This window comes from Vigna unguiculata, chromosome 6 (assembly GCF_037176805.1).
Source record: "Vigna unguiculata cultivar grain cowpea cultivar isolate G323 ecotype 2 chromosome 6, ASM3717680v1, whole genome shotgun sequence".
Lineage (NCBI taxonomy): Eukaryota > Viridiplantae > Streptophyta > Magnoliopsida > Fabales > Fabaceae > Vigna > Vigna unguiculata.
In genome coordinates this window covers 33,367,712-33,393,782 of record NC_140797.1, presented here as the reverse complement: position 1 = coordinate 33,393,782, position 26,071 = coordinate 33,367,712, and the positions used below count along the sequence as shown (strand labels likewise).

The window sequence follows — 26,071 nt, the reverse complement described above, 5'->3', positions numbered from 1 at the left end:
GGTTTTTAGGTAAAACCAAAAATATATTTAACTTCTTTTAAAATAGAAAAAACACATACTTAATGCGTTTATTTACTTTTATAATAAAAGATAAAATTATAATTATAATTATAAAATTAAAGTTAAATAAATTTCACATTGTAAATAATATTTATTTTCTTTATATACTTTTTTACTATAATAGTTATTTTAGATTAAACCGTCAATTTTTAAAAAATAATTAAATTTAAAAAGTAAAATGATAAATTAATTATTTTAATTAAAAAATATTAAAAAGTAAAATTGAAAATAAAATGTATATACTATTATGTAATAGTATAATAATATAGAATAATATAGATAAATGATGTATAAAATTTTATTATTTTTCATATGTATTAAATTTGACGTAATGCACACTTTTAAATCATCCTACAACAGTATGCAGTATTGTTTTTTTGTTTTATTATTCAATCTTGAATAAAAAATTCAAACTATAAGATATCTGATGCTATTAAACTTACACAGTAATCTATGATCCATAATAAATTTGTAATAAAGCTTAAAAAAAAAAATACTGCTCACTCTCTGGCTTCCGTATATGTTTCTTTGTTTCAGAATCTTGGGTTTAAGCATGAATCAACCGTTTTTCTTTCTCTTTTCTTTTCTTCTCTTCTCTTCCCACGCAATCGTACTGAAAACCTGAAGCCCTAAGCCCTCGTAACGCTGCGTTTCGTCATCGAGAAAGGTACGCATGAAGTTTCTTTCCTTCGTTCTTGAATTTATTCGTGTTTTAAATCCCTCGCAAACTGGCACCATGGCATTGATATATGTTCGCTGTTATCTCTTATGTATCCCTTAGTTTCTCATGTTTTTCCTTCGATGCTCTATGGGAATCGTTAAATTTGATTCATTTCTCACTGTCTCTCTTTATTATTACATGTGGATTGTGCAATTGAATTTTCTTGACTTCATATTCAGCGTTTTCAGTTACTCGTTAGTTTATTATGTTGCTAAGTGGTATTAGTGTTCTATATTGCCGCTTTTTTACATTCTTTGATATTGCTCACAAATGCGACGGATTAAAGCACAATTGCGGTTGTGGACATTCCACAGTGTGTTATAATTGTTTAAGCTACAGATGTGGCCATGTTTTTTTTTTTTCTTTTTTTTTTGCGTTATTTGATTTTGTTGAAAGAATGCGATTGATGCTGCCATAATTGCTGTTGTAGACACTCCAAAAAGTGTTGTCAAGGTTTTGAACCATAATTGCTTCTGCAGTCACAGTTTTGCTGTGCATGTGCTATTTTGATGTTGTTGACCAAAGTGTGACCATTGCAACCACAATTGAGGCTGCAGACGCTCCAAAAAACTTTGTTGTTTCTGACTGTTTTTTAAAATCTTGGTGTTACTCATTGTTGTATTTTTTTATACGTAATTTTTGTTTTGTGTTTTTGGTGCTTAGGTGTTGAGTAGTCAGGGTTTGAGGGTGAAAAAGAAAGGACATGGCATCTTCAGACGACGAGGGAGAGTCTCAGCCACTATCTGTGTCAAATTACTATTTTGAAGATGACAAAGATGTGCCGGTGTGTTTTTCCGTGTTACCAATTGTGTGGAGTGAGTCAGAGAGTCCAGTTGGCAAGAAAATACAGGTGTTTTTGCGTGGTTTTGCAGATAATGGGCTGCAGAAGATTTTCATGCAAGTTGTTGCGTGGAGGTTTGATCTTTCCTATGTGAGGCCTGAGATATCGGTGTTGTCAAAGGATAGGAGATGGATTAAACTTGAGAAGCCTAGGAAGAGCTATGAGGAAACCATAAGATCTATTTTGATCACCATTCACTTCATGGGTTATGTGAAGAGGAATCCTGACTCATCTGCCAAGTCTGCGTGGGATAGCTTGAGTAAGAATAAGGAGTTTAGGTAATTTTCAGAGTTCTGGAGTTCTTTCTATCCTAACTGTTGTGAAAACGCATATTGTTACATGTTAAAAATTGTATGCAGATCTTATGAGGTTATGCCTTCGCAAAATGATATATTAAATCATATGACTTTAATGGGTGAAGCTGCCAAAAGAGATGCTGACTTAGCAAAGTCCAAGGTTTGTAATCAAGTCTTTAACAAATATGTTGTGGTGGTGAACTTGGAAATTAGCATTTGATCTATTTTTCACTTCTGAAACATCCTTTAGGGGCTATTGATTCAAAATATGGTTTGAAAATATACTGGTAGTTTTTTTTTTTTTTTCATAATGTGAAATTTATATTTTACATTAAACTTGGGTCTGCTAGCTGATGCAAGACCAGGAGGTTGTCTTATTGTATCTGTTGCTATTTTTTTTTTCCTTTTTTTGTTTAAGAAAACAGGTTGTCTTATTATACTAAATTGTACGCTTTCACATGTTCCAGAAAAGATCTAGGATTAAGAGGTAAAGTGGGATTGCATTTTTAAAGTAGATTTTAAATGTTGTGGTTGTGGCATCTGTCAAGGGCGAGGCTGTTAATTGATGGAGTTCAGAAATTTAAATAAGCTTCTTAATCTCTCTGATTTTCAACTTTACCCTGTTTATGGAAAGAATGAATGAATAAAAAGTTAGTAGATTGCAATGTTCTCTCCCTGCTTCCCTTCAAATGCAAATCCTGTGCTTCTCTTTCCAGATATCTCAGCACCATAATTAAAATTTTAGGTTGCACTTTCACCCTCCCTCTGCTTGAAAAAACACTCCTCTAATGAATTATTATTTTATTTGCGGGTATTTCCCTTCTTCCATTCATGTTAGCAGTTATTTCCCTGTTTCTCTCTCGCATGTGTAATTTTAGGATGAATAACCAGTTAGAAAAACCATAGGAGGGAATGCTGTCTTAGTGAGGAACTTCTTTTTCAAAGATAATAGTCACTTTCTTTTTTATGACTAAACAAAAGATATATGATAGAAGCAGGTAGTATATGAAAGGAAATGAATGATTTTTTTAGGAGAGCAACTCCTTTACAGTAGCAGTATGACTCTAGCTTAGAAAAGGAAACCAGGAAAAATAGAAAGTAGGAATGCAAAAAATCCGATTACAACCAGAGCACAGCTGCAAGACACAACTTCTGTGCCCAAAACAAATGCCTAACAAATACCTCACCCTATTTCTGTTCTCTCTTTTGCTATTCTCTCCTACCCTATTAGGAACACGTCTTCCACTATCTTTCTCATCATGACGGAATATTCTACTCCAATGTCTTCTTGTCATGTGGACATTCTGTTATGCATTCACACCTTTTGATATGAATCGCATCATGGCCCAAATGGAGAATGACTAATGCACCACTTTGCTGCAGTTTTTTTTTTTTTTTTTTTTTTTTTTTAAGTTAATAGTTTGTTTAAATAATGACCCAGTTCTTTGTAAAATTGGCGGACCAAATTATGTTTTGGTTTAATCAATTAATGAGCTCTAGTTTAGTTTTATTTCAAGTTGTAATAATGACCCAATTGCAACTTAGTCATCAGCCTTTGGGAGACCAAGAGGATGCATAGTTGAATGCTTTTGGGTTGCCATAATTTCAGTTACAATCAGCCATTAAGTAGTGATCATTAATAGCTTAAGTAGGATGTAATTGCAATTTATGAGTCTTTTGTAAGTCCAGTAGTTAAACATTCTATATAAGCTAAACCATTTTATCAATGAAGAGAAGTTATGTTTTATTCAAAAATATTTGAGTTCTTCTCTTCTATCTTAGTGAGAGTTATTCTCCTAAGTTCTTAAGTGATTCAAGAACCCTTGGCTGTATCAAAGGATTTTTCCATCCTTTGTGTGTTGTCTCTTTTGGAAAGAGTGATTCTTTCCTTCCACCTTTCATATTCATCTCTTATTCTTTCTTCTTCACCCAATTTTCAGAAAGAAAACTCAATTCTGCCTAGATTTATCTCGTGGTCATAACTCTTAAGCCTAAACTAAATTATGAAAGTTCATATTCTAAGCTTTAGTTTAGGCTTAAGAGATATGACCACGAGATAAATCTGGACAGAATTGACTTTTCTTTCTGAAAATTTGGTGAAGAAGAAAGAATAAGAGGTGAATATGAAAGGTGGAAGGAAAGAATCACTCTTTCCAAAGGAGACAACACACAAAGGATGGAAAAGTCCTTTGATACAACCAAGGGTTCATGAATCACTCAAGAACTTAGGAGAATAACTCTCACTAAGATAGAAGAGAAGAACTCTAATATATCTGAATAAAACACAACTTCTCTTCATTGATAAAATGGTTTAGCTTATATAGAAGAGTTAACCACTGGACTTACAAAAGACCCATAAATTGCAATTACATCCTACTTAAGCTATTAATGATCCCACTATTTAATGACTGATTATAACTGAAATTGTGGCAACCCAAAAGCATTCAACTATGCATCCTCTTAGTCTTCCAAAGGCTGGTAACTAAGTTGCAATTGGGCCATTATTACAACTTGAAATAAAACTAAACTAGAGCCCATTAATTGATAAACCAAAACATATTTGGTCAGCCATTTTACAAAGAGTTGGGCCATTATTTAAACAAACTATTAACTTTAAAAAAAACTGCAACAAAGTGGTGCATTAATCCTTCTCCATTTGGGTCATGATGCGATTCAAATCACCTTCTGTTTGTACTTCTCTATGCTTAGTCAATTTGTTCTCTCAGCACATCTTCCTTCTTTTTAAATCTCTTCTTATAAATTTGGCTTAAATTTCCAATATACTCTGATTTGGATTACATCTTTGTTGAATCTGAATTTGAGATATCATTTATGCTTATTGTTTCAATTGCTATAGTTTTTTTATTTAGAATTATGACTGTAGGAAGGACTATAAATTAGACAGTACTTTTTTCTCTACAAGTGTACTCTAAAATATTTTATTAATTTGCTTTGGTTTATCTCTATGATGATTTTAGAAAATTGTGTTATCCACTATTAATCATATTAGATCCGATACTCTTACCTATACATATAGCTTACACTGGATTGACTCATGGTTTCGTTTAAATTGAATTAGAGATACTTGATTTTTCTTGTTATTTGATGTAATTGAAGGTTTTTGTAAGATTTGTAGGTCAAGAACATGGAGGTTATGTAGTGGTTTTCATGCAATATTCTGATGTATGGTCTGAATACTGATTTATCATACTGTGTACTATAGTGCAGTGGTAGTTTCTTCAGCTCTGATTATTTTATAAATCTTTCCTTGTTTTCGTGCTGTTTTAGAATTTAGTATTCTTTTTCATATGCTTAATATGCGATCCTTCGTAAACTGTATTTAATTATTGATGATGCATCTACTGTGTGCTCTTAAAATTAGGTTTTCCTTTAGTATGCTAGATCAGCTCTCTTCTTGGTTTTGTTATTATAAGGATAAAGATAAGGATTTAGTTATTCTTTGACTTGCCGTTTTTGATTAATCCTTAAATATATTATTTTCTAAAAATAATATTCATTTCTTCTCCTGTTTTCTTATCAACATTTTAGTCTCACTTCAGTGACAATTATTTGATTTATACAGCTTTTCCTCATGGTTCGGGAAGATAAAGATAAGCTGAAGATTAAGAAACTTTCTGATGAGGTCTGTTAGATATTTAGTTTTCCTTCTTTGAAGCTAATTTTTATTTTTTATTTCTGAAATATTGTCTTCTGCTACCTGCTTTTGTTTATGCCATTTTTGCTATATTAACAATATTATTGATTTCAGGAAGTTAAAGATTTAGCCCGGCCTGGATTTATAACTGATGATACTGACAATGATTTGATTGATGAAATTGGTGAAGATTCAGATGGAGAGGATGGGTTGTTTGATTCTGTTTGTGCGATTTGTGACAATGGTGGCGAACTTTTGTGGTATGTTTTTTCTTTCTATGCGTGTTATTTTAATCTAGTGATTTCTTTTTTCTTTGTTGAGTATTTAGGTTATTTTACATAATTTCTACATATTATTGTATATGTTTTACTTGCTCAATATTTTTTTTTTAATTTTGAAGTTATTAAATGATAAATGCAGTTGTGATGGAAAGTGCATGAGGTCATTTCATGCTAATGAGGAGGATGGTGAAGAATCTGCTTGTGCCTCTCTTGGTTTTAGCCAGAAGCAAGTTGATGTATGTAAATTTTATATTCTCCTTATATTTATTCAACTTTTCTATTTTCATTTAACTTTTTAATTGTGTGCTGGTTGAAATTTGATTGCTTGTGAATATATTGCAGGATATCCAGAACTTCTACTGTAAGAATTGTGAATATAATCAACATCAGTGCTTTGCATGTGGTACTCTAGGCTGCTCTGATAAATTTTCTGGTGCTGAGGTATCACTACGTGAAACACAATTGGCTCATATTGTTTATTATTTCATTGTCATATATATTTTCTTTTCATGATTATTCGAAGTACCATACAATCCTTGGTACACACACATACTTTTTGTCAGTTCTGTTTCTAGGAGAAATAGCTTTTGGCATATTTGTTCCCACTTATAATGTAAGATTTTGATGATGGGGTTTGTGGTATCTTTTGGAAACTGAATATCATGAGGATACCTAAGTGCATTTTCATGCTATGAAGCACAGACTATGGAACCAGACATGTGGTACACATGAATACACACATAACGGTCATATACAGCGAGAGTGACATTTCAATGTTAGAATGAGAAGAGTAAATCTAGGGCAGACAATTAATAATGGATGGTTAAGTTTTAATGTTATATAACTACTTAAAAAAGTCATGTGACTTTTTAAAAAAAGATCATATGACCTGTTTGTTTAATTTTGAATATTCTTGATAACATCTAATGACCTAGAATATTTCTTCCCCTCATTGTCACATGAAAAGATTACCCTCTCACTAGATACATTTCCTAATATATGTATGATTTGAGAGAGAGAGAGGGAAACTCAAATAACATGAAGTAAGAACAATCTAACGAAAGGTCTAAATGATAATCAATGTTTGTATTTTCTTGTATATTCACGTTTTTGTTATGATTAGGTTTGGATTTGAGTTGAGTTGAACCAAGGTTGAGTTGATACAATACAATTTGATTACGCTTGAAGCTTGACTTAAGTTTGATATCAGTCATATAAATATAGTTGTCATATAAAAAGTATAATTAATTTGAAATCAGTCATATAAATATAGTAGTATACATGTATTATTTAATACATCTTTTGTGCTGGTTAATGAACCATTTGAGTTGAACTATACATTATTCAGTTTGCCTTGTTTATTTAACGAGCTCAATTTTTTACTCAACTTCAGCCTATTGGTTCATGAATCAAGTTCAGCAAGTCAATTGTTGGGTTGAGTTTGGAATTTGAGAGTAGGTTCAGTTCAATTTCCTTCCTATTTATGATGATGAGCCTCAAATGAATATTAAGAGGCATCATAAAATGAACAAAATCGGCCTCTTCACAAAATCTCAACATAAGAAGATAAAGTTATATCTATTCACCTTCTCAAACCAACTTGTTAGGCTTTTTTTTTTTAATATGATGAGCCTAAAAAAAGCAAGAGGCATGATTTTAACTATTTTGTTATACTCAAACTGACTTTTCAAAAAATAAAAAAAATGATAATTCTTTTAAAAGAAGCTAGTACGTGTTCATTAACATGGAGGTGTTGGCTATAGTTGGCGTAGATAATAATATGGTTGGTGATCCTTTTTTGATGGATCAAGGATAGATTGTAATACCATTTTAGAATTTGGGTTGGGACGTGGATAATGATTTTAACTTATTTAGATTGAGTCTGAAAGATGATTCTGAAGATGAAATGTACCTCCCCTGCTGCTAGATAAGCCAGTGGCATAATTGGAGACACTCAATAAGACTCAAGAATGTATGTGTGGAGCAGCTACGGTAACCAAAGTCGTAGTCCAAATTCTAAGATAGTATTAGAGTTTATCTTAATGTCCATTGAAAAGTGTCACCTGACATATTTTCCATGCACCAAACCCGTTAGTGGAGGATGTAAGGGTGCATTCGGAAAAACCTGTGTCCTACATTGAAATAGAGTCTCAAAAGAGTAAAGAAATGGGGGGAAACCCTCAACCTCATAAGCCGATTCTATAGGATAGAATTAGACTAATTATAAGATTTACAAATTATTTAAAAGAAACATGGTTATGTTATTTACTTATGTACTGCATTGTTTATGTTCTGTACATACTGTATATCTGGGTGAGCTGGGTGTCAATTGTGTGCTTGGGATTCTCTAAAAGATTGCTGCTGATTTCTTTCACTTATGCCATACAATTATCTGATCAGCCAGCACTTACCATAGATGAAGTCAACTTTTTCAATGTTGACAATTTCTGTGCAGTTTAATTTATATGCTATGAACATATGTTTTTTTCTCATGGATTGGATTTGATTCTGCTTCAAAGCTCACAATGCACATGTACACAATTAAATCTTTGCACTCCAGTCATGCGTTACTGCGACTTGTTGTCATTGGTGGTGTTGGTTTTATTTTAGCTTGAGGGCTTCTTCATGTTTAGCAATATTTTTTGACTTAAGAAAAAGATTGGAAGACAGACCCCAATGTGGGTGCAGTGCAGGTCATGTTTTTATATATTTATGTATGTTTAATAAATAGATATTTATATATATAATAAGTAGGATACCTGTCAAAGCTGTATAGGATGGTTCCAAAGGCATAAATATCCTTTTGAATGCTAATCATATTCTTAATAAACTACTTTTACCAGTTATCACTCCCCAAAGTTGTATTAGAAATCTTAAGGCTTAATTGTTTTTTCATTCTGCATTCTTGGCCTCTATTTCCTTCAGAAATAAATCATTGCCTCCCAACCCAGTTTCCAATGCCCCGAGGTACATGCATAAATGTTTACAGGTATAAAGAAACGGATGCATAATCAATAACCAAATAAAAGCATTTTGAATGATAATTGACCCTAGTCTTATTAAGAGCTATTGTGAGTGTCTCAATTATGTATTCTCTAGTTCTAGCATGTCCTGTACCACTATGATGCACCACTAATAACAAGCAATTTTTTAAATAGGAGGGTTTTCCTAGATCTTCTATGTTCTGCATGGGACTAAAAGTTATTTGGATTTTCTCCTTTAGGTCTTCAAATGTGCGTCTGCAACCTGTGGTTTCTTTTACCATCCACAATGTGTTGCAAAGTTACTTCACCGGGTAGTTGAGGAGGCTCCAGATCCGAAGGAACTTGAGAGAAATATTGCTGAAGGAGGAGCTTTTACTTGTCCTACTCACTACTGTTGTGTCTGTAAAGGAATGGAAGACAAAAATGAACATGATTTTCACTTTGCTGTTTGTAGGCGTTGCCCCAAGTCCTACCATCGTAAATGCTTGCCAAGGTTATTTCATTCGTTTTTGCCTGTGTTGCTAGTACTTATTTAATGATTATAACGTATGGAGGGCTGATTCTTAAGTTGTTGCTTACATCAGGAAGATCGCATTTGATGACATAGAGGATGAAGATATTGTAACAAGGGCTTGGGAAGACCTTCTACCCAACAATCGCATTCTTATATATTGTTTGTAAGTGTTACAGTGTACTGGGGCTATTGTTCTCCAGTTGTTACTTGTAACCGTCTAGTAATATCTTTTTCTGTTCTTCTGAAACAGAAAACATGAGATTGATGGTGAATTTGGGACGCCTGTAAGGGATCATATAAAGTTTCCCAATGTAAAGGCTTCTGTTCGAGAAGTTATTACTGAGGACAATGAAAAGCCTGCAAACAAAGAGAGGGTTATATTGGATAAGAACAGCATTGTCTCTGAAAGTTTAATTGGCAAAAAGGCTGCTTTGAAATTTTCTAATAAACTGTCTGGTAAAATGTCTTCTGGAAAAGTGCTTGACAAGAAGTCTGAAAAGATTTCTGGATCAAATATCTTAAGGAAGAAAACAAATGAGGCATCAAAAAGGGGTTTGAATGAAAGTAAGAGGCCATTAGTCCCAAAGGAAACCAGAAAGTCTGAGGGTGCAGAAAATAAGTCCTCATTGGGTGCAAAATTATTTGCCTTTTGGCAAAATGGTTCTGAGCAAATTAATTCTGGTAATAAGGTTAATAATGTGGCTAATAATTCCCAGCATGTTAAGCCTACTAAAAAGTTGAGTAGTGCATTACCCTCATTAGATGAAGATGCAGAGAGGAGGTGAATATTTTTGATCCAACTTCTGAACTCTGGTTATTTTCCTTCATTTGCCTTTACATTGTCCCCTTTTTTTATTGTGTTTTCCATTATAGTAATTCTATTGGATTATTGTTTCAAACTCGGAAGCTATTTTTGTGGTTAATTATGATTACATTTGTTGATATGATTTCTTCTGATGTAGATTGGTGGCTATGTTTAAAGAAGCTACTTCATCAGTTACTTTGGAGGATGTTGTAAAAGAGCACAATTTTGTTAGTACTCATACCCACTCATTGAAAAATGTTGTGGAGAAAACCATTACGTTGGGGAAATTGGAAGGCTCAGTTGAGGTATATATCTTACCATATGTAGTTGTGTTTGTTTCACAGTTAGTTTGGAGCTTATTTATTCTGTCTTTCGTATTCAGGCTGTTCGAACAGCTCTAAGGATGCTAGAGGGTGGGCACAATGTTCGGGATGCTGCAGCTGTTTGTGGTCCTGATGTTCTTAACCAAATATTTAAGTGGAAGGTACTCTGTTATTTTTTTTCAAACAAAATTCTAGGGATTATTCATTCCTCTCTAGTATGTCTTATCATATGATATTCTTTCATTGTTTTTTTAGTCTTAACATGTGCTAGCTATGTCTTGTTCCTTATCTTATGTAATAAATTGTTTCCTGAAATTTTTCTTTTCATTTATAATACACAATAGTGTGATTTTAAGGTAGCATAAATGATTCCGTTTAGTTGTTACTGCTATATTAACTGATTATTCTGTAGGATAAGCTGAAAGTATATCTTGCACCTGTTCTATATGGTAATCGCTACACATCGTTTGGCCGCCATTTTACACAAATTGAAAAGCTGGAAGGGGTATTCTTACTATACTTATTCTATTATTATTATTGTTTTATTTATTCTGTTAGATTCCTTTACCTCTTTAACTATATATCTCTGTATATCTGTGTGTGTGTGTTTAGGATGATTACATGTCAACAAGGGGTGTGTGTGTGTGTGACGTGATAGTAGATCTACGAATATTGTACTAGGATGATTACATGTCAACACCAATTTCAATAAGGGGTGGGGTCAGGGTGGGATGGGCCATTTATATATATATATATATATATATATATATATATATATATATATATATATATATATATATATATAATCATTTCAATACCACCTTAAATCTATGGTTAAAGAATGATTTCATTTAAAAATCTACATGGTCCACTTAAAAGCCTGTGTTTGGGACTGGAAGCAAAGGTGAACTGTTCACGTCAGTTTCCCATAAAGTATTAGACGAGGTTGGTAAGGACCACGTTAGTGTCATGAGTTTAGTAGTGGCATTGCACAAGCATGCTATTTTTCTACTGCATTTCAAGTCAATTGCAAATATAACTGTTTGGTTCTGAAATTGTAGTGGAATCATGGAGTTGAATCCCAGAATTGTTTGATTGGAGCAGCTATAGCATAATTAAATAAGTTTTTGATATCTCCAAAATATTTTTAGTGATTTTGATATCCGACATTTAATAAATATGTTGATTCGGTCATGATAGTTATTCTGTTACTTTTGAATTAACTATATTGATTGACATACCAATCTTGAATGTCACATGTTAGCGTAATTGTACATATCTTACTAAAATTATCACATGTTAAATACCAAATTTCAGAGTTAGTACCGATTGAAGAGTAGTAAAGTTACAAGGAGAACCAAATTAGCATATTTATTAAGTGTTGAGTATAAAAATCACTGAAAATATTTTGAAGCTACCAAACCAAAAACTTATTTAGGTTTTTATGTCCAAGTATAATTTTAGTTTTTTAGTCTTTTAGTAGGAACTTATGGTTCATGTAATTTTTTACAATTTAGAATTTTTGACTTCACTCCTGATCCTATCTAAAATCTTGATTTTTACAACATCGGGTAACAATACCAGTTTTAGGCTTGTTACTGTGCACTTGAAGCAAAAGCTAAAGCTCAATTTAGAACCCAAGAATGATTTGACCGCTAGGGATGAGCTTTTGTTTTCAACTATAACTGTTCAGATGGCTTTACAGTGACTGAAAGTGTTTGCGAAAATACATTATGTGACATCAATAGATTGAGGTGAGGATATTATCATATTACTAAGGATTTTTGGAGGTTTAAAATATTTATGAAAGGACACGTTCAAAACCCCATTACTATCACTTAAACTTCATTGTAACAGCACAAGAAGTAGTAAAACTTTCGAAATGGATCACTAGTTGAGTAGTATTACACTTGTTGACGTTGTAACCATCCTTGAGTTTGGTCACTGAAAATTTGGATGGTCATTTGGAGAGTGATTATGCTTATCACATTTGTTTATTGTAATGAATTTCTTTTTTGGCATAATAACATTCGTCAATCATTGCTTAAATTATAATTTTTACATTTGCAGATTGTTGATAAACTGCATTGGTATGTTCAGAATGGTGATACAGTAAGTGCTGATTGATATACAAGTACCTAATTTATTTTCTGCTTTTACACAGGTTTTTGTTATGCTAATACTCTTGAAACTTGCCTTTTAACCATTGCAAAATGGCATCATGTGATCCATGTAGTTGACCTCACTTAGTGGGATAATGTTTTGTTTTTATTGTTGTTTGCACAATATTTTGCCATTAGTTGTACGATTTTATAGTCATTAGAGTGAAGATAGTCATCCAAAGGCTTGTGCAGGTGTGAAATTTAATATAATGTTTTCTCAAAGCATAGAACTGATCTGACATAGTAGTTAATCATGCCGGAGCATGGTACACACCTCCAAGGGTGATCAAGCTGGAACAGTACTTTTTCTGGTCAAAATTGTGGAACATGGTTTGCGGAGCTTGCAAATTGTGCTTCGCTGAGATTAATAGCTCTGTGCGTTGTTCCAATCTCTTGGTTGCACTTGCTGGTAGTGGGTCAGAGAATAGAGATGACCCATTTCTTACAAACAACCCTCGCTCAAAACAATACGATACCTTTTTTTTTAGTCTAGTATTTTAGTTTCAAGATACGACAAATTATGTTTCGAATTGGACCATAATTATTAAAGTTGCTGTTTGGATCATCAGTTTTTAACTATTGGACCCTTATTAAGATTTTCTGGTCTCTTTTGATCAAAATTTGGAAAAAAAAATTTCAAAATACTACTTTAGATGCACTTTCAAAAATTTTATTTTTCTCGTCAAATTTAACTAGAGATATTTTCTAATCAAGATATTTTAGAAACTGAAATAATTTTTTTTTATTAAGATATTTTAAAATTTGAAACTTAATTTAATAACAGAAGAGTATTGCTCTGTTATTTTAGAAACTGAAATAAAAAAGTTTTTTATCAAGTATTGCTCTGTATCAAATAAAAATATTTAGTTAATCTGATTTATTTATTTATTTTTTATTTCAATTAATGTTCAATATGTTTGTATCAACAAATCTATAATGAACCTAGTAAAATGTGATATAGTTTTAATTAATATATGATTAGCTTTTTAGCATTTTATTTATTGTAAATTTTAATATTATTCAGCAATGTCATTAAATTACCATCCCGCTGTGTGTTTGTCCTAGTGTAGCATTTTTAATATCCTTTTGGCACTTATTGTTTAATTATTTTATTTCTTTTTGCTAAATAATTGGAAGGAAGTGAAAGATGCAGGTTTTTACAATTCTATGTTTGCATGACTTAAATTTAGTATACATCTGGAAATACCATTTCCTCATTTCCATGCTAATTTCTTGCTAATTTGGAATTTTTTGGAAGATACTTAAGTGCTTGTTTTCACATTTTATTTTTGTTTTAGACAGTTACAATAGTTATAGGTCCACCTGAATGTTTTTTGTCATTCTGTATAGCAAAAGATTACATTTTCCTTGTGGAATTGTGATATACTTTATTGTCTGGTGGTGGTGGATGGTATTATTGTTAAACATCTACTAACGTTAATAATGTTTACCTGACTGAGGATAGTTACATTGTATCAGATTGTGGACTTCTGTTGTGGTGCTAATGACTTCAGCATTCTTATGAAGAAAAAGCTTGAAGAGACTGGAAAGAGATGCTCATACAAAAACTTTGATCTACTTCCGACGAAGGTGATTATACTTCTACAAGTTGTTATAACTTATTACTCAAAACGCTTTAATTTAATTTTTTCTCATGCCAGCGCAATATTGATTTTAAACTAACAGATTTATTTATATTTTAAGTATTGAGAGGCTGAGAGAAAAATATCAGTGAACATTGAGAAGGAATTTGAGGACAATGTTTGTCTATAGACATGATTTACTATAGGATATTTTGGAGTTGTTTCATCTATGTACGCTATCCCACCTAGCCTGAAAATGTTAACTGTTGATGCTATTAAGTGTGAAAGTACTGGTGTTTTTTCTTTTACATGTCGTTGTGAACATCTTTGGCACGTTGGCAGAGGTTTTCAACATTCATCCAGTTGTATTATTTTAGTTTATCAATTGTCTACTTTCTATTTTATGTTACTGACTCTTGGTATTAGAATACTCAAGCTCTGAATAACTCTACTGATTTGGTGAAATAGGATTATAGTTCTTGAGTGTCTGTATTGACTTATGCTTTTGTTTTCATATTATTGTATGCAACTATATATGAATTTGGTTTCTTTTTTAAAATTTTTATTTTTTGGTTTTATTAACATTGGTAATGACCATTTTCTCATCGAGTGACAAGATGGGGAAGGACCTATTATTGCATATAAAACTGGTTAATGAGTCCATTCCTGGGAAGATTTTGATGTACTAAATATGAGCAGAAGCATAACATGTCATAATGTATCTTTTTAGTGTCGTATTTCAGAGTTTTGTGAAATTTCCTTGTTCTTGATTTTTCATGTCTAACCAGATTTTTCCAAATTGTTCTAAACAATAAATTCGTATGATTGAAGTTAAAGTGTGTGGCGTACAATGTAGTTATTAGTAACTTGTAACTTGTTCTTTGGGAATATTTCATTGCTATTGAAATCTCTCTCTCTCTCTCTCTCTCTCTCTACATGTGTGTGTGTGTGTATTATTGCTGTTTAGCTGCTTTTGAAGACTGAATTACAGTTTGTTGAGGTATTATCTCATTCGAAGTTTAAAGGCTTTTTGTGCCTTTCTCTAGCTTTGGAGCCTAATTAATATTTTGTAATAATTGGTAGGCTGTACAAAACATCTCTATAAATTGTTGTGAAGTGAAGAGGGTTAAGGTTTATTGAATGATATGAGCACAATGGTTCTTATACTATTGTTTCAGCTAATTTTGATGAATGAAAAAAAACGATACAGGATTTATTAGAGTACAGTCTATGACTATCATATTATTTTTCCCTACCTGTTTACCAGGATTTTGTTTTGTTTACAGAATGATTTTAATTTTGAGATGCGAGATTGGATGTCTGTACAAACAAAGGAGTTGCCTACAGGGTCAAAGTTGGTAGGAATAAGACTCATTTTTCTAACGGTTGAGACATGTACACGCATAGCATGTCCACATGGCCAATTCACTTATTTCTTCATTCTTTTTATCTTCTGCTTCTGGAACAGATCATGGGCTTAAATCCCCCCTTTGGACTAAAGGCAGCACTGGCTAACAAGTTTATAGACAAAGCTCTCGAGTTCAGACCGAAGCTCATGATTCTCATTGTACCATCAGAGACACAGAGGTAACGAATTTTTTTCTTGTGTTTTTTGTTTTTCTTGAATAGAGAGTTAAACTTTCCCTTCACACTCTTGCCGATGTTGCTTCCTTGGTTGGAGGAGACAGAGTTCATTTTCTTGTCCTGCCTTCTCATGTTTTGTTACTTATTATATGCAGGCTAGATGAGAAACGGCATCCGTATGATCTTGTCTGGGAGGACGAGAGGTTTCTATCGGGCAAGGTAAACAACTATTAATAATGTATTGTGGTAATTTATATTTGAATTTGATTGATACATGCTCGTTCTTGTTCTGACTGCTGACTTTATTCTTTACCCTGTTCTTGTCCTTGTTTGTCTTCAGTCATTTTATCTACCTGGATCAGTTGATACTAACGACAGGCAAATGGATCAGTGGAATGTAAAGCCCCCCCCACTGTACCTTTGGAGTCGTCCTGATTGGACTAGCAAGCACAAGGCCATAGCTCGGGAGCATGATCACCTGATCCGGGAGCGTGAGGTGTCAAAAATGGAAAGCTTTGGTGAAAAAGAATCACCTTCCAGTCATACTAAGGAGGATAATTCTGGTGTCAATATCATGCGAAGTGATGACATCTTGAATTCAATCGCTGCACCTATCAGTGAAGGTCATGTGGGATACTCACCACATGGAAGTGTTGATCGAGGGAGTCAAGAGAGACAGGAATATAGAGTGAGCGATGCTGAGAATACCTCATGGAAGAGGAAACGACCTGAGGAAAATGATGGAAGAGGACTAGGTGTGACCTCACCACTCAATTCAATTGATGTGAGATCCTCAGTTGAACGTTTTCCGCCTAAACATGACGTGCCACCTCCAGATTTTGAGGTTGTTGATAAAGGTTATAGGAATTTGGAGCCCACCTCTTCCTCACATACTAGAGGAGCCTATAGCGGGACCCAAAATTGGCCAGGTGATGCCAATCCCCTTTATGATTCTGGGGTCACAGGCGTAGATGGACGCCATGGCAGCCTTATGAGAGACACGGGATATAGACTCTATGTGAGGGAGAATGAGAGCAACCTTAGGGAACATATTCGGCAATACGGGCTTCAGAATCCTAATAATGTGACTAGTAATTATGTATCATCTGTTCACGATCCTGCTTACGGCCACCATGAGGGATATTATCCAGCCCATGGTTCATTATATGAGTCTCCTTATGTCATGAATGCACCAGCCATGCAGCGATATGCACCTCGTCTGGACGAATTAAACCATGTAAGGATGGATCCTCTGGGGTCTGAGCCTCCTCCTATGGTTGGACGTGGTGTGCCCCAACCTGGATATGGGAGTTGGATGCCAGGTTTTGCAGGTGGTTCTCACCACCTCTATTCACGACAGAATTCAGCAGACCGCTTTAACCAGTAGTAGCTTTCAATTTCCATTGTTTAGTTTCCTCCCTTTAATTTTGCATCAAAATGCTAGATGTCATTCTGCATAAATGCTCTCTGCTAATCTTCAGTCTAGGTTTTATTTTTGGGTGATTTCTGATTCCTTATGGTCAGTGGAATTGAGTAATCATCTGTGTACATACATGACGTTGGAGTGGGTAGATATGAATATGATGTACCACTTACCTCTACTGTATTGTAAATCAGTTTAAAATTTAGATTATCAGCCGCTCACATTTCGTACTGTTCTACATTTTCTTCATAGTTTGAAGAGTAACAACATAAGGCCCTCCTTGCTTTTCCACTAGACATTTTAATACCTCTCCTTTCTTATAGAAGCGCATTTCACACTATTTTCACATTTGAATAGTTTTTAAGCGAATTAATCTTTAGTTAAATATTTCACAGAACAAGTTAAATTGTTTATTTGTAAATTTGAAATATAGTTTATATGCTTGAAGACACATCTATTATGATTATGAATTTTAATTATATAACTTAAAACTTTTTGCAATATCCGTTTCTCAAAATTTTTGGAAGCGAAGTTCCAAGCAGGTTTTTTTATTTTTTTATTATCAATGATGTAATATTGCTTATTTCTTCTTCATAGAGTTTCACATTTGAAATAAACTATCATTACAGCACACTAATACGAATGAAGGAGCGGAAGGGCAGAATAGTACAATACACCATGTCTGTGAGAGTAATAAGTGGAAAATCATCACCCGGGGTTCTACAAGAACACATCCTTGATTTTGTAATGACAAAATGACTGAAGTCTATCCGCACCAGTAGTCGTGCGTCGTCACATGATTTTGGAAGGCGGAAACTTCGAATTCTCATATTTCGTGGCGATGATGCATATGGTTGAATCGTGAGAGCTAAAAGAGATTTCAAACTCAATCTGCTGGAGGATGATGAAAAATTGGATGTTTTGGTGATTGCTTTGGAAGACAAGGCTTTAAGTTGGCATTAACGGTGGACCGAACATAGTCATGAACTTAGGAGGAATTCAAAGGGGTTATTATTAGACCATTTTAATCGGGGTTGATACAAAATCCTTTTGGAACATTATTGAGTCTGCAACAAACCAGTCCCATGATGAAATACCGGGAGAAGTTCGAACGCTAATATACACCGTTGAAGAAAGAAGAGCGCATCATGCTACCAGGCATCTTCCTCACCGACGTGAAGGAAGAGATTCAGGCGGAATTGAAGTTATTTTCGACGGGTCTCTGGAACAGTTGATGGATCAAGCACTATTGCTTGAAGAGAAAAATAGAGCTCTAGGCAAAGCTGGGATAATGAATTCAAAAAGAAAAAAATGGCGAGAGAAGACAACGGGCAAACCTACTCGTGGTTTCACTAAGTGGGAGAGATGAGGCATTAAGGAAGGCACAAGCAACATGATGAGTGAGTGAAACTGATTCGGGGGAGAAGAAACCATCCAATGGAGAGAAACTTTCTCAAGCATAATTAAGAGGAAGAAGTCGCAAATGACTCTGTTTTAAATGAGGAAACACTTGGGATCACGATCATGTATGCAAATTGAAACACTATCAATTTGTACTCATTGAAGGGTCACAAAGGGACAAAGGGACAAATTGGAGAGTAGTGACGAAGAGGGGATAAAGGTTATGTAAGACTTGGGAAAAATAAATAAAGAATAAATATTTAATTATGATAATTGTGGATACACCTCAAGAAATTAAATGGGTCAATCATAACAAGGAACAATGATAACTCAAGTGGTTGAACATGTTGGGTGTTGTTGAGAGGACTTAGTTTCAAATCATGAGTAGGCCATTAGTGAGTTATTTAATTATTATTTTATTTTGTATGTACGTATGAGTATGTGATGTGGCATCATAAATGTATGTGCATGAACTGTCATGAAACATGTAATGACTTATTAGTTGTGCATATGCTTGATAATTGTGTGATATTCTTGGAGAGCATATGCTTGATAATTGGGTGATAAGAGGCCTAGAAACCCTAGAAGTTCTTGAGAAACCAGAAAGGTAGAAGAGTGGCAGTTAAGGTGCAGTAAATGACACTTGAATGATCATTAACTATTGTGTAGTTAATTTTTGTTTTTATTTAATTCTATTTTTTTGGGCTAAAAAATGAGAAAAGAGTCTAGTAAAAGGAAAACAAAAGGACATACTTGTGGCAACATAGAGATGTTTTGGGAGAGCATAACCTTGTGACCAAAGAGTGAGAGGAAGGACAGTGAGGGTTTTTGGTGGGGGAAAAGACAAGGGTGTGATCAATTTTGGATTAAGAAGGAGGTTAGGAGCGCAATTGGAGCAGGAAATCCAGATAAGGGGAGTTGTACCTCATGTTTGTAATGAAGGTCCTTCATTTTGCGCCATTTTTTGAAGTTTCTGCCCAAAAATCGTTTGGTAGCAATGAAGGTTCACTAAGCTACTCAAGTTGATTAAACCTAATTTATGGGTTTTGCCAAGAACCGCCTGGCGGTGATGAAGGCCTGTTAGGCAACACGAATTGGATTGGTTCAATCTCTACGTTTTGTTGGATTCTGTGGAATTTTTGTATTAAACTTGGTTTCTCGAACTCTCTATGATTGTTGTTGAACATATATATTGTTTGGAATGTCTCTATGGTGACTGAATCAATTGTTGCATGAATTAATCGAAGGGTTCATGAGGGATTGGGGATGAGGGGAAGTATGATTTCAGCTTAAGGATTGTGGGATATTTTGTGAAATTGAGTTTAAATTGGTCATATGTGGAGTCTGGAAGCATGATTGACTGCCTAGTATGTGAAATTGGGTGAACAATATGCGTTTTGGGATTTTAGGGTTTGTGTAGGTACAGGAAAAATCTAGGATCTCCCCAGGAGTTGATGCACCATTTGGCGGTACATAATTTGTCGCCAGGCGACAGTCTAGTGCAATTGTGCACTCTTCATTTTGATTGTGTTGGTGCTTAGTGGCTTTTTGTGGGGGTTTATCTGGACTCATATATGTAGTAAGGTTATAAATAGGGTACAGGGTAGGGGGAAGGATATAGTGCATGAAATATACTTGTATGATGATGCTAAATGTGATTGGATATGATAGATTGGAAGAATGGGATGTTGCAGGTACTGTTTGAGGTAAGGTATGATCTAGCAGAAGTTATGCAGTTCATAGTCTCTGTTTTGGAAGTCCTTATGAGCCTGTGGAATATCTTGTCAAAATCAAGTATTAGGATGTTTTAAATTGGGAATACAATTGAATATAACTATAAGTGCTGCATCTGAGATGAATTGGTACTTGTTGAGTTAGGTTAAATTCGTATAGTCATGTATATGGTATCCTGGATAGTGTGCCTAAATTATTTAGGGGTTTCTGAACTGCTTTTTGGTGCAAAACCAGTAGTTGCACGCTATTGGTATAGTGCTTGATGGCATAAGGGAATTCTTCAGGCGATAGGATACTCAAGGAAGTCCCTATAACAAGTGGCGCTCGATAGTGAGTTCAGACCGTCAGACAGTATGCACTGCAATTTTTCCTAACGTGCTTAGGCTGTGTCAGGCGATAGTGCAGTGGCAGGATGCATTTGTGGTGTGTTTTACATGGCTTGTTACGAGGATCTTGGTATGAGATATGCTTGGATGAGTTACGAGCGAGGAGGTTTGTAACGAAGTTGGAAATACGTGATTGATATGGACGAAGAGGTTCGTATTGGATGTACTCTTGTGCGGGGATACGGCCGGAGATGTCCGTATGTTTCATTCTCACACTTGAGGTTGTTATGAGCGGAGAGATTAATAATAGGTGGTGTTCACGTTTGTTGACTACAAGCAGGGATGTCCGTAGAGGTTGGACTACAAGCAGAGAGGTTCGTAGAGTTGGACCACGAGCGGGCATGTTCATGGAAGCATATGAAATCCCTATTACCATGAATGAGTATGTGTTGATCTTATATAAGTTATGAGATTGGGGTTGTCTACGTACCTTCTGGTGTATAGGTCTTGACAAAATGATAAATTGGCTAAGTTAGTTTGGGGGAGGGGTTTATATTGTGATTATTACATGTTTCTTTCTTTTAAGCTCACTCTTTCTGTTTGTGTTTGACGATAATTGTGTGACTTGTCACACGGGAGCAAATGTGATTCCATGTCAGGATGAAAAAGCATAGGGACGAGACGGGGAATTACTATTGGGAATTATTTAAGGAACTAGTTTTGAATAAACTTTGTAATTTTCTTTTAAGTTGTTTTCTTGGATTTCAAGCTTGTAATAAGTTGTTACGAATTATTTTTATTTACCATCGTTAAGGATTTTGAATTTCCCGCGTTATTGGGAACAATTTTATTGTTTAAATTCACTTAAAATTATAATTTCTTTTATTAAGTAATATCCGCTTAGGATGTTACACTCTCATTAGTAAAGTATTGCAACTTTCTCTATATAGTAAAGAATGATTCACTTCCAATACATCTTTCAAAGTGGTTGGCATGCTTAGGGGGGTAGATGTGCTAATATTGGTGGATTGTGGGGCCTCAACTAATTTCATTTCCAAGACATTAGTTAAGCAACTTAACTTAAAAGTGAATGACACAAAGGGCTATGAGGTAGAGGTAGGCACTAGTGCCAAGGTGCAAAATCGAAGAATATGTATGCATTTGACAATAAAAGTCCAAGGGTTCCTATTGTGCAACATTTCTTCATCATGGAGTTAGGTAGCACTGATTTGGTGTTAGGCATGGATTGGTTGGCCAGTTTGTGGAACGTCAAAGCAAACTTCAAAACCTTGTTTTTAACTTGGGGCGATAAAGATGACAAAATGAGCATACAAGGTGATCCTTTCATATGAAAATCTTAGGCATCATGGAAGGAGATAGTGAAGGCTTTTCCAAACTATAGAGACATATGTACTATCATGTCATTCCACTACCATGTCGGAGGTAAAAAATACCTACCCTATTTGTCCTGCTTTGATTGTTGTTATTCAAGACTATGAAGATCTATTTAGAGAACCTACTTGTTTGCTTCCTAAAAGGGATTGTGACCATGCCATTTATCTCCAAGACAACACCAACATTCCAAATATCAGGCCGTGTCGGTACCCTTATTATCAAAAGTTTGAGATTGAAAATTTTGTGCAAGAAATGATGGGGGCTGTAGTCATACAACCCAATACAATAGTGGAAGGGCCCATTTTGAAAGATGTGCGAGGATTGCGGGGTTTTCTAGGCCTAACAAGATACTATTGAAAATTTGTTGCGGGAAGATAGCTTGGCCACTAACTCAACAGTAGAAGAAGGACAAGTTTCAATCGGATGACTCAACTCATACAACTTTTGAATAGCTGAAAACGGTCAGGACACAAGTGCCCGTGCTTGGCGTGCCTGACTTTACAAAGGTTTTTATGATTGAAATTAATGCTTTAGGCCAAGGATTAGGGACAATTTCAATGCAAAATGGATAACTCGTGGCTTACATGAGCCAAACATTATCTAACAAGAACTTTAACAAGTTAGTCTATGAAAAATAATTTATGGTCGTGGTCATGGTTGTACAAAAATGGCACCATTACTTATTGGTGAGACATTTCATAATCCATACTAATCAGAAGAGTTTGTAATTTTTAAGAGATCATATATTGATGTGAGAAGAGCAAAATAAATGGATAAGTTACTTGGGTTTGATTTCAAAATTAAGTACAAACCTGGCAAAGATAATCGAGCTGCTGATGTACTCTCTCGACAAATGCAATATGTTGCCATTCATATAGTCTGATTTCTAGAATGGGAAGATTTAGAGACAGAAATTGAGAAAGATAGGAGGTTGCAACAGATTATCCAAGACTTATTCATGAAGACTCGAGATCATCCGGGGTATAACATCAATCAAGGACGATAATATTATCAAGGGCGGCTGGTCATTCCAAAGGGATCCTTAAAATCACATCAATTATGCAAGAATTTCATGATTATGCTATCAGAGGGCATTCAAGTTTTTTTATAACTTGTAAAAGGATCTCGAGCCTATTATTTTGGGAAGGAATGAGAAAGAACAACCAAGAATACGTGAAGAAATGTGATATGTGTCAAAGAAATAAGTATCAAACCATGAGTCTTGCAGGGTTGCTACAACCTTTCCCTGTTCCAAAACAAATTTGGATTGATATCTCAATGAATTTCATTAGAGGGTTACCCAAAGTTGGGGTAAGGACACTATCTTGGTCGTAGTTGATCGTTTCACTAAAATGCCCATTTCCTCGCTTTGACAAATTCTTACATAACAAACGACATTGTTGAATTGTTCTTCAAAGAGGTGGTAAGGTTGCATGGGTTCTGATCGGGCTCGCTTCTTCATGAGTTCATTTTAGACTGAGTTAGTCAAGCTTGCACGCACCAAATTAAAGTTTAGTTTTGCATATCATCCGCAAATCGATAGACAAACTGAAGTGGTGGATCGTTGTTTGGAAACGTATTTGAGGTGTGTGACAGGGTTAAGACCTAAGTAGTGGCTGAAATGGCTCAGTTGGGGAAAATTTTGGTACAATACTACCTACCATGAATCCACCAAATTTACACCACTCAATTATATAGAAGAGACCATACTCTATTAGTGAGGGGTGATGTACCAGCAACGCCTATGGAAGAGGTGACAGTGATGCTACAAGAGCGCAATGAACTATGGGCGATTTTGAAAGATCAATTGGTGCAAGGTCAAAATAGGATGAGACAATAAGCCAATAAAAACATAAGCGAGGTGGAGTATAAGGTGGGAGATATGGTTTATTTGAAATTACAACCATATAAGTTGAAGAAATTGGCTAAGAGAGTGAACCGAAAGCTCAATCCAAGATACTACGGTCCTTATGAGATCTTGGAAAAAGTAGGAGAGTTAGCTTACAAGTTGAAATTGCCCAAAGATAGCAGAGTTCATCCTATGTTTCATGTGTCTCTACTGAAACCAAGGGTGGCTGAGGAAGGGGTCGTCCAACCACTACCTTCGTATATAAATTAAGATTTAGAACTCTAGGTCCAACCCGAAGAAATCCTTGCAATCAGGAGCGAAAGAGACCAAATTTTGGAAGTGTTAGTAAAATGGCGCAATCTACCAACTTGTGAAAATTCATGGGAATCTGTGAACAAGAAGTGAGAATCTTTTCATGAACTTCACCTTGAGGACAAGGTAAATCTTCAAGGGGCAGGTATTGATACGAATGAAGGAGTGGAAAGGTAGAATAGGACAATATAACAGGTCTATGAGAGGAATAAGTGGAAACCCATCACCTAGCGGCCCACAAGCACACATCCTTAATTCTATAATAACATAATGGGTGAGGTGGCAAGGGGGATTGTGGGGCAAATATTTTCGTTAGAGGAGAGAGAATATAGTGAGGAGGGTTAGGGGGAGGTGGGGTTAGCAATTGGCTAGGGCTTTGTTATGCTTTATGAGATTAGAGAAACTTTGACACACACACACATGAGACACTCATTAGAGAGTTTAATGCAAATTTAATTGGGATGCAAACTTATGAAATATTAGGAGTCACAATAATTATGAAATATTGAGGGTCATATAAAGGAGGCACGAAACATAAAGACTAAGTCTACATATGAATGATTGTTAGTGCATGGAAATTATTGCTTTGTTGGAACAATCAAAATTGTAGTGTATAGTATTGCTTGACAATACAGGTTTGATAAGAAAATCATTTAAAACTTGATCTGAGAATTTTTTTTTTTTCTTTACAAATGCGAATTTATGTAAGATGCAAACTTAAATGAATACGCTCTCAATCAAACTTGATCCAAGATTTTTCTCTTTCAAAATGCGAATTTAAGCAAGATAAAGATTTAAATGAGTATAGACTCAAACGAATGTATACTATACCAATAAGACTAATTAAATAACAAGTAATTATAAATCAAATATTTTTTTAATTGAGCATTTATTAAATTTTTAGTAGTTGATATCTAAAATATATTTTACTTTTGTTTAAATGATATGTCGTTTGATTATATCATTAATAAAAATAAAATATCACTTTTAATCCTTTAATCAAAATTATCGCAACACTAGTTATATTGTTTGTTTTCTCTAATTCAAAATGGAAAACTATTGCTTTGTTGGAACAATCAAGATTGTTGTGTATAGTAATGGTCGACAATATAGAGTTAATAAGAAAATCATTTAAAACTTGATCTGCAAATTTGTTCTTTCCAAATACGAATTTAGATATGATATAAATTTAAATGAGTACGCTCTCAATTAAACTTGATCCAAAATTTTTTTTTCTTTTCAAAATATGATAAAAATTTAAATGATTGCAAACTCAAAAAATATATACTATACTAATAAGTCTAATTAAATAACAAGTAATTATAAATCAATATATTTTTAATCGAGTATTTATTAAAATTTTATTAGTTGATATTTAAAATATATTTTACTTTTATTTAACTAATACGTGGCTTGATTTTATCATTAATAAAAATAAAATATCATTCTTAATTATTTAATTAAAATTACCATAATATAACACCAGTCATGTCGTTTGTTTCTTTCTCTAATTCAACTTACAAGAATCCTTTAACAAATTTACTAAGATGAAAAAAAAAAAAAACATAACGTGTTAGATTTATCAGCAATTCCTACAGCTTTTCGAGAAAACCTTTAAATTATTGAAAACACATGCTTCTAATATCTTTTCTCTTAATTATTTATTTAATTATCAATACTTAAATGATAATTGAATGATCTTGATTTTCTATATTATATAAATTATTAAGATAAACTTGAATTTTGATTAGAAAAGTAAAATAATAAATAAATACTGTATCCAAGTTTGGTCTATTTCAAATTAATACTCCCTCCAGAACTA

The 26,071-nt window shown here is 34.1% G+C and overlaps 1 protein-coding gene across 2 annotated transcripts; it reads left to right on the top strand.

Annotated features, from left to right (window-relative positions):
- The first annotated feature begins 548 nt into the window (after positions 1 to 548).
- On the top strand, positions 549 to 17,453 carry LOC114187940 (protein ENHANCED DOWNY MILDEW 2-like). 2 transcript variants are annotated; one of them, XM_085674715.1, is made up of 20 exons: positions 550 to 727; positions 1,261 to 1,565; positions 1,654 to 1,900; positions 1,982 to 2,078; positions 5,502 to 5,561; positions 5,688 to 5,833; positions 5,994 to 6,090; positions 6,197 to 6,295; positions 9,078 to 9,331; positions 9,423 to 9,515; positions 9,603 to 10,133; positions 10,315 to 10,462; positions 10,540 to 10,641; positions 10,893 to 10,985; positions 12,551 to 12,592; positions 14,122 to 14,232; positions 15,512 to 15,583; positions 15,694 to 15,812; positions 15,965 to 16,028; positions 16,150 to 17,453. In XM_085674715.1, the coding sequence occupies exons 3-20, from the start codon at positions 1,677 to 1,679 to the stop codon at positions 17,194 to 17,196; spliced, it is 3,399 nt and encodes a 1,132-aa protein (XP_085530841.1). In that variant the 5' UTR covers positions 550 to 727; positions 1,261 to 1,565; positions 1,654 to 1,676; the 3' UTR covers positions 17,197 to 17,453. The 2 variants fall into 2 exon arrangements, with proteins under 2 accessions (XP_027932173.1, XP_085530841.1); XM_028076372.2 differs by having other exon boundaries at positions 549 to 727; positions 1,445 to 1,900.
- The last annotated feature ends 8,618 nt before the right edge of the window (positions 17,454 to 26,071 follow it).